This window comes from Diadema antillarum, unplaced genomic scaffold, assembly GCF_040938485.1.
Source record: "Diadema antillarum isolate AM-2024a unplaced genomic scaffold, OU_Dant_1.0 seq00000035_RagTag, whole genome shotgun sequence".
Taxonomy (NCBI): Eukaryota; Metazoa; Echinodermata; class Echinoidea; order Diadematoida; family Diadematidae; genus Diadema; species Diadema antillarum.
Genome location: NW_027271149.1, coordinates 720,415 through 729,235, shown reverse-complemented (window position 1 = coordinate 729,235; position 8,821 = coordinate 720,415). Strand labels below are relative to the sequence as shown.

At 40.5% G+C, this 8,821-nt stretch overlaps 1 protein-coding gene across 1 annotated transcript; it reads right to left on the bottom strand.

Moving 5' to 3' along the window:
* Nucleotides 1-605: 605 nt before the first annotated feature.
* Nucleotides 606-7,729, bottom strand: LOC139725363 (cytochrome P450 2U1-like). The gene is made up of 7 exons (XM_071636449.1): nucleotides 7,566-7,729; nucleotides 5,914-6,110; nucleotides 5,123-5,271; nucleotides 4,329-4,470; nucleotides 2,382-2,584; nucleotides 1,349-1,811; nucleotides 606-793 (listed from the first exon to the last, which is right to left on the bottom strand). Exons 1-7 carry the CDS (start codon nucleotides 7,727-7,729, stop codon nucleotides 606-608), a joined length of 1,506 nt encoding a protein of 501 aa, XP_071492550.1.
* Nucleotides 7,730-8,821: the final 1,092 nt, after the last annotated feature.

The following is an 8,821-nucleotide window of genomic DNA, read 5'->3' as shown; positions in this document are numbered from 1 at the left end:
TAGATGCTATGAGCTCACTATTTTGGCTAGAACCTACGCGATTTTCATTGAGATCAATGTATCTATAATGGTCAAAAAGGTTCAAATTCACAAAAGTAACATTAACAAATTCATATGCTTATAAATGGCAAGTCATATTTAGTACTCCAGTGTTGACAATAGAATGGTGAAGAAACTTACATTTTCTCCTTATACTAATAGGCACACTCAGGTTTCAATGGGTCCATGCATTCGGAATACAGTACGAGTGAATGGGTACGCATGTGTATGGTATATAGGCGGAACCATCATTATGGCAAAACGAGTGACAATTGGAACGAGGAAGGTTTATTTTGTCTGCATAATACATCGTAGTGTGCGTGTGTGAGTGTGTGCGTGCTTGTTTGTGTGTGTGCGTGTGCATTGCAACTTAGACAGTCGAGACGTGTGAAGAGACATAGGCCCATAGCCTGTGACAAGTGCTGAATGGAAGAGATCTACCCATAGAATTACGGGAAAAAAGACGTCCACGCACGTAATAACAACCATTAAGTTTTTTAGAGAAAGACAGTCTTTGCAAATGGTACAGAAGAGAATACGCAACACTGGTAATCACAATGAAATCTTCACATTGTGCGAGCGCACACCCGAACTTGGAAGACTGGAGTGTCATAGACAAATCCTAGACGGCCCTCGAGTGATAAAGGGGAGGACGATTCTTCCACTCTCCTGAATGTGAATCGATGCAGGAGATTGGTAAAGAAGACGAACATCTGCTTCCGAGCGATTGACTCTCCGATGCAAATTCGTTTACCTATTGAAAAACAAACAAACAAACAACAACAAGGTTCATTATCAGGAAACTTCTTGTTGGATCTTATATCGCTACAGCTAGTGACATTATAAGGACGCTCATGTTTGACACCTCCCGGTTTGGTATCTCTACAGCATCAATAAACGTGACTAATTCCAAAACTTCTGGACCCAGAGTTCTGGACGCGATGTCTTTGATTAAAACTGTCACTGAAACACTTTAAAATAGTTTTTTTTTTTCTTCTTTTGGTTCTTTCAATGCCGTGACTTCAGCAAAGAGGAAACCCATTAACTATAAACAAATTTCGATTAATTTTTCCAAACAAGTCGACTGTACATTTACATCACATTTTGACATATTCCATCCCACAAAATTGTACAAGGGGAATGATATCTACGTGTATAGGCTACAAGTGTATTTTCGGTAGTTTCTCGCTGCCGTGATTTTTTTTTTTCAAATGGGTTTAAAAAAAAAATGCTGCTGGGATCTGGAAACACTAACGACAAATTCAGAATAAAAAACAGCAACCAACAAGAAAGGTAAAGGCCTAACCACCTGTACAGAATGGAATCAATTCTTCCGGTTTGATGCATTCACCGCTGTCACTGAGGAATCGCTCTGGCCTGAACTCGTCTGGGATGTCCCAAACTCGGCTGTCTCTAGCGACTCTCCACATGTTGGATACAACAAGCGTTCCCGCGCGAATGTCATAGCCATCCACCTTTGTGTCTGCCCCACACCTGTGGGCTACGCCGAGAGGGGATGCTAGTCCCATACGCCGGATCTCCTGTAAGGTTGCTTCTGTGAATGGAAGACTAGGGCGATCGGAGAGCGTCGGAAGTCTGTCTCGACCAACGACTCGATCGAGCTCGTCTTGTACTCGTGTCTGGACGTCTGGATGGGCCACCATGTAGAGTATGCTCCACTTGAGGGAGGCATTCGTTGTCTCCGTGCTGGCACCGAACATATCGCCGATGCAAACTTTGAGGTTGACCTCATCAAATGATGACGAACTGTCCTATTTAGAGAAGAATTGCATAAAATGCACACTTAGGCCTACTAATGTTCAAAATGGTGCTTGACTGGCTGAAAATGTCTCAAATTTAGGACATTTTCTGCGTCACTTGAAATAAGGCAGCTGTTCACTATACAGAGATGATAACTACTAAAAAAGAAAAGAAAAATGTTGAACAGAGATCCACGACGATCAACGATTCCTCTAATCGAAACTAATGATGACAAGGGTAATTTGAAAATGGTATAAGGGAAGTAGGACCTAATGCCCCCACACAAATACCCACACATCGCACACTATCAAAAACAAACAAAACAGAACAAACAAACAAATATCATTGCAACTGATTGACAAATTGCCCTACATCGACGTAAATATCATTAACGACGACGTAAATATAATTTTATTTTGGCTACTACAAAAACACTGATCATTTCAGTGCTTATTTACGCCGATGTAGGGCAATTTGTCAATCAGTTGCAATGAAAACACCTCGAAGTAAGAATTTCATGAATTTGAATAAACAAATATTAGTCAAGAACAAAGTAAAGCAAAACAAAGTAGGGCGTATACCTGACTCGTTCTCTGAATCTCTGAGAGGTAGAGATCAATAAAGTCTTGAGGATTCTTGGGTTCGTCGGGCTGGTTCCGATGTTCATCGACGATCTTCTCAATGACGCGGGTGAAATTCTCGACACCCTTCTTGATCTTGTTGGCCGGGCTGAAAGGAACTTTTGCTAAGATTGGTATGAAGATGAAAATCCCACCCGACGCAGCTGTGGACAATGACAGAGACCAGAAAAATCGATGTTCATTTCTAGCTGTAGGCCTAGATCGCAAATTACGCTTTATATCATCCATCCATTAGTTCGTTTTTCTTATATAAAAATAAATGCCAGCACGTAGTGGCCAAAAGTACTGCCGACTGCAGCCCACATGATTCACAATCATCACATTTTGAGAATGCATGTATATTTACATCTACAGTGAGAAGTTAAGAGTGCCCAATGATGGGAAAAAACAATAGGTGTTTGGATGTTATCTTAAAATATTCTTGGATATGTGTAAAGATATGGTGTATGGTGTTACATTACGCGTGTTTGTGTTTTACACGGGATGAAAACAAAAATCCGATGTTGCGGGGTTAGACTTTGTGTCGTTCTGCTAACAATGGCGCAAAAAAACCCCCAAAGCATTAAAAAAAGAAAAGAAAATGAAGTGCGGCTTTATCAGACTTTCGTACAGTGATTTCTGCCGTCTTCTTATTGAGCAAGGCCCAAATAGCAGCACATGAATATAATGCAGTTATAATAATGGGCACTTCTACCCCTTTGAATATTATGATGATTAATATCAAAGGTCTGTCGTACTGGCAATGTATAGGTCGAACAAAGGTACAGCGTATACCAGACTGCCAAGTACCGAATACATGGTTGACCGAGGAAGAAGAATGAAGCGTTTTTTCAGATCTCAAGATGGCATGAAAAGGAGAATAAAAATCATTATGTGTGTTTGTCTGCTCGTTGGAGGGAGAGTCTTTATTCTATCGACCCAACTCGAGATATCCATTGTGGGAGAGCGGGATATTCCTTACCCATTGTCAACCTTAACATCTCTTATGAAGCAAGGCGCTTCTTTTCTTAGTATAAAAGTGAGTTTAAGAGGAAACATACCTATAGAAGCATTCGCACATACTGTTTACATTTCCCATCACGATGGTTTTAACGATGGGATTTTCATGTCAACCTTTTGCCTGGCGAATGAATTACCCACAACTTTCCAACACAATACATGTTCAGAAGAAACCGTTTGGTTCATTTTATAATGATCTCGCTCGGGAGAATGATTTATACGAATCACTTTCCACGTATATATACTCGAATAGTTTTCGCTAAAAACACAAAATAGTATGCTTACGACACTGCAAGCAGAAGAATGATTTAACCCTTGAAACAACTTAGAATACTACATCTCTTCGTATATTTTTCAGTTGTCAGTCCTGTCAAATTGATACTTTCCTTCCTGTATAATATATATATATATATATATATATATATATATATATATATATATATATATATAATATTTATGATAACTCAGGTTCTGCTGAGACAGGTTAACATTGTGCCTACTCTGTATTATTATACTTATGTGCTTACGTATAATATAATGTTACAAGATATCAGAGTTTTTGATTCCAATTCTTCCAAACGCACAAAAGTCGGCACACCATAATGGTCACCGTGTTGGGTTTACGGTAAATCAAAAGTAGTGGTAAATAAACTAATTTTGTTTATCATTGTAACCCTGTAACCCCTTTAGTCTTTTCAACTGCTATTTACCTTTAAAACGAGATGACGGTCATCTTGGATTTTGCAAATATGGTCGCCCCATATAAGAATGCTCTCCTTGGCGCCGGTCAAAAATCGGAATGCTATGGTTTGGGCTACACGATATTGTGTGCAAAATTTGTTATTTTTGGAAGAATTGAACCAAAAAGTAACTTGCACCCCACTATACCTAGCTTGAGGTTCTCGTTGATGATCTCCTGGAGTTGATTGAAGGCAGGCTCTGTGTAGCTGAAACTTCTCCCAAACAGCAGCACAGAAATCACGTTGGAAACGGCGCAGTTAAAAAGCTTGTGTGGATTGAGAGGCCGATCCTTCATTGAAATACGAGAGAAAACTAATGTATCAATATCAAACCTGAATGCTTTGGATTTCCCTAGTCGAAAGTGACAAATCATTATCTTGGCCTATGCTTTTTTTTTTCAAAGTAACCGCATAAATGACAAAATAATAGTTCTTGGTTGCTTACCTATCGATATAGCTTTGGTTTGTTTTGCGATTAAAACACGTTTAATGCAGGGCCTAATAAATGCAAAGGCTGTGAATTCCGACGACTCTGGAACTTGTTTATTTCATGACAGAGCACACAATAATAGTATTTCTTTCCATCCTTTTGCCAAAAAGCAGGAGGAATTTAACATAATATCGGCCGGCTTGACCAGAGAGGCGACACAGAGGCAAGACAAAAGAGCTTCAGCCATACGACTATTTCAACACAGGAATTCAAGAACATAAACTTAATGCTGTGCGTATATAGTTTAAATGTTGCACATCACTCCTTGCTTGCTATTATTGTATACGTACGCTTCCAAACGAGTGTGGCAATGAAAAGAATCATAACAATGATAGCTATCATCGTCATCATGATAATAATATCAAAAAGAATTTTTGAGATGATCCAGACGATCCAGGTTATTTTTTTCTTTCTATATGTAGGTATATCTCTTCATGTATTTGTATAGTCACCAGAATTTTGGCCACCTCCCCGAGAAGTGTGTGAGCCTCAGCGTGAATAATGTCGTCGATCGTTCGGGGACCACTGTTTAGCTTCCTTAAGGCACTGTGGACAAACAGACGATGATCCTTCCAAACTTTGCCTGAAGAGCCAGCTATACCTGTCAGGAGGGAGATAGTGAGAAAGACAAGAGCAGTACAGCTGTGAGAAATCATGAAAAGTCGAACAGAACAAAACAATGACAATGTTAATACTGATGTGAAGTGATAATAACGCAAGTTAGTGATACGACAGAATAATTATAGAAACATCGTATGCAAAAGTGCAGTAAAGCTTCTTTCGGACAACGCTAAAATGAACCTTTCGTGGACTTCACCTATACGCTTGTGTCATTACCTAAAATTTCCATTGCCTCTTCCTAAAGGCATACTAATGTCTTGAAAGTGGATAACAGTGACTGTCTCTATATGGAAATAAGGCTTCTGCAGTTAGTGATTTTGCCATTAGCGAGCTTTAGATCTGCGACGCGAACGCTATGACGACGCAGCCTCCATGGTTGACCAATAGAAACAGCTACCTCGCTTATGTGCAGAACACCATTTTCTGCCTTATTAGCGTCGTCGAACTAAAGCTCGCTAATGTCAACTCGTATCAAACACTTGAATGTGAGAACAAGAGAATGTGTTGGAATGCACGGGGGTAGAAGACAAATTAATAGTCACGATGAGGATAATCATTATTAGTACAGTTTACAAGGGCTACAAACTTTTTCCAAGATTATTGAAAACTTTTATGATCTCACCAATATTCCTCCTGTCGAAGAAGTCCTCAATGGGGACGATTCGAGGTCGATCCTGAATGTTTGGATTCTGGAAGGCATCCTTTATCAACTCGTAGCTGTTGAGGATGACGATGTCCGTCGTGAATATGCGCAGCCTGTAGATGTCGCCGTACTTCTCAGCGAATGCGGTCAGCAAGTTCAGAGGTGACAGTTTAGAGCTGCATCACGTTAATTGAAAGAAAAAAAAGAAAACAAACACACAATTAGACGAATAAAAACAGGTAAGCGATGTCACTATAGCAGATTACATCATCGAAGCAGCGAGGTTGATGACAGAAAATTGCATTTGGAAGAAGAAAATCAGATTTTATGCACGATATTAGATGATGTAATAATTCGACCAATTATCGATAAGCTCTAATGTCATCTTGGCGTGTTTTCCCACTCGCAGTCAGGATTGGTAGCGTTTTTATTTCGATTTGCTTCTCGAATCACGTACACATTCATACAATATACATTCGTACGATTTAATTAAAGGAGTAGTATAGATATCCACAATGTCATGTGAAGATCCTAAATGTATACACATCGTATCAATACATTGTATTAATTGTTTAAATTCTTCGAAAAGACAAACTTGCTATATTGCGTGGTCATCCCGATTGCGTCATAAAATCTGCTTTTACATCTAAACTCTTTTACCTTCCATGCGATGTACGGATGAGTGGATTGAAAGCACCATCTGTGTATGAGGTGAAGTCTTCTACAAGGTTTTTTTTCTTTGATATTGTCTTATGAAAATGAAATCTGACAATTTTTTTTTCAAACGGTTAGATCTATTGCACTGTCTTCCGTAGTATACTCTTCAGAAATATTCATATGAAGGGTGCGGGGATTCATATTAAAAAAAAAACACCTGGGAGTATAGATAGTGAGTTCATAGTACAAGCTATAGACTTCAGCATTAGCTAAAACCCATTTAACAGCGTATACAATAATATTCTGCCAAGAAATATCATTTACAGCACTAAATGTATTGATGTACGTTTGGTGAAAATACTATGAGCGAATAATGGGCGAAACATCCGATGACATCGTTTTTCCGGACTTTTTATTTTGCCGATCTTTCGGCCTATCTCAGCCTTTATCGCCATTGTGCTACACAATAGACAATGCCCCCATGATAAATCAAAATCTAATCATAAATGAGTAAAACATAGCCCCGTCACTGGATGTATCGCATGGGCGTCACGTGGGGGGGGTGGGGGGATGCGTTGGTGCGAAACCATCCCCCTCCACACCCTACAAAAAAGTTTTAGTATGCACGCACTTAAATAATAATAATGATAATAAATCTCTATGGTCTCGGAGGTGACATGCGCGCGGGCAAGAAGCTTTTTTTTTTTCTTGTTAGCTGATGAAACCCGGAAGTGAAACCAGAAATATAAACGCACCCCCTTGAAAACAGCTGGTGACGCCCCTGCATCGTCTTCTCGTCATCTCGACATCGTCAATCCCTGCCCTTTCATTTGCTCCCTTATACTAATGATGCCCAGGCACCGTTAGGAGTAAAAATGATGTTGAGACGCCTCATACTTTCTCGCTGTGAATTATGATATTATATACGCCTATTATGTTTATAAAGTAGACCATCACGGTATAAAATATCATACCTAACTAAAGTCGGTATGGTGCCGATCAGGGGCCAGCTGGCGGGTCCGGGAGGTAGATTGACTCGAGTCCATGTCCGGCTGGCCAGAATCCATATTGCTGAGAGGATGACCGTGATGATGGTCAGTAAGAACCACGGGCTCGACAAGAGTGCGTTTGACTCCATGTTGTATAGCCTCTTGGGTATAGGCTTATATGCAACCTGTCATTCATACGGTAAAATAGAAAACAGAGCTAGTGTTGTGAATAAGAGCACTGTCTGCGTTACAACCCGGCTGGTTTATACAACAGCAGAAAAGCAGATGCATCAAGAACAAAAACATTAAAAAAAACCAAAACACACATCTAGAAATCTGGGAGCTGGGCATGACATCCAATGTAAAACGATAGGATACCACATCTGGTGAGGTTTAGTCTCATTTTGCTCCTTTATCCCCCCCCCCCCCACAACAACAATAAAATCGTACTATATGAACAACTAGCCCGACCAGACAATACGCCCTGCGACCTGCCGTGACACTGTGTACAGCGATAGGGCCGTGTATAGAGTAAACAACGTAAAAAGGCAAATGAAAACATGGTTTATAGTGGGGTGGGGGGTGGGGCGGGGACAACGTGATTTAGTAGGGACGTTCATTTTGAAATCTGAATGAATGAAAGCTGGTCAGTAAAACGATATAAGACTAGCCGACTACACCACCTGTAACAAACACTGGTATGGTAATCTAAAGATGGTCCAAACGTAATGAACAACTTAATGGGTATTTTCTATACGTCTGCACACATCGCCAACGTTAAAGCAGCGCATGCATGCATTCACGTGTACCCCTGAATCTGAGGGTAAAGACATAGGTACTGGTGCGTGCATAGATATGCCCCGCTGGTCGCGATCGAGACGTGGTTGGAACATCATGGTGTAGGAACACCATGGTTTACATTACGACTGAAATGTGAGGTAGTGTTAGTTTAGGCTTCATTTCCCGTCATCCACCCACACATTCTCCTGACTTCTCACCTTTCTAGTTCACGTAAGTCCCCGTTTCAGACACCTTGACTCGCGCTGGGTTGTGAGGTAGGCTTATAACATTCTCCAAAGGCATTGGTTGGCAATAATACAAAGAATACATGAATCCCATGCGTCTTCAACAACCCGAAGTGGAGGTTCGTGAAGCATGGGATGGGTGAAGCTATGCATGCTGCTAGCTGGCTTGCTGCAAAGGGTGCTCAAATCCCACAGATTCGCACTTCGTCTAGATTC

Coding starts and splice junctions, on each gene's coding strand:
- LOC139725363 (XM_071636449.1), bottom strand. CDS start 7,729: ATGGAGTCAAACGCACTCTTGTCGAGCCCGTGGTTCTTACTGACCATC. Junction 6,111..7,565: donor ACCATACCGACTTTAGTTAG/GTATGATATTTT, acceptor AACGTGATGCAG/CTCTAAACTGTCACCTCTGA. Junction 5,272..5,913: donor CTTCGACAGGAGGAATATTG/GTGAGATCATAA, acceptor CCCTCCTGACAG/GTATAGCTGGCTCTTCAGGC.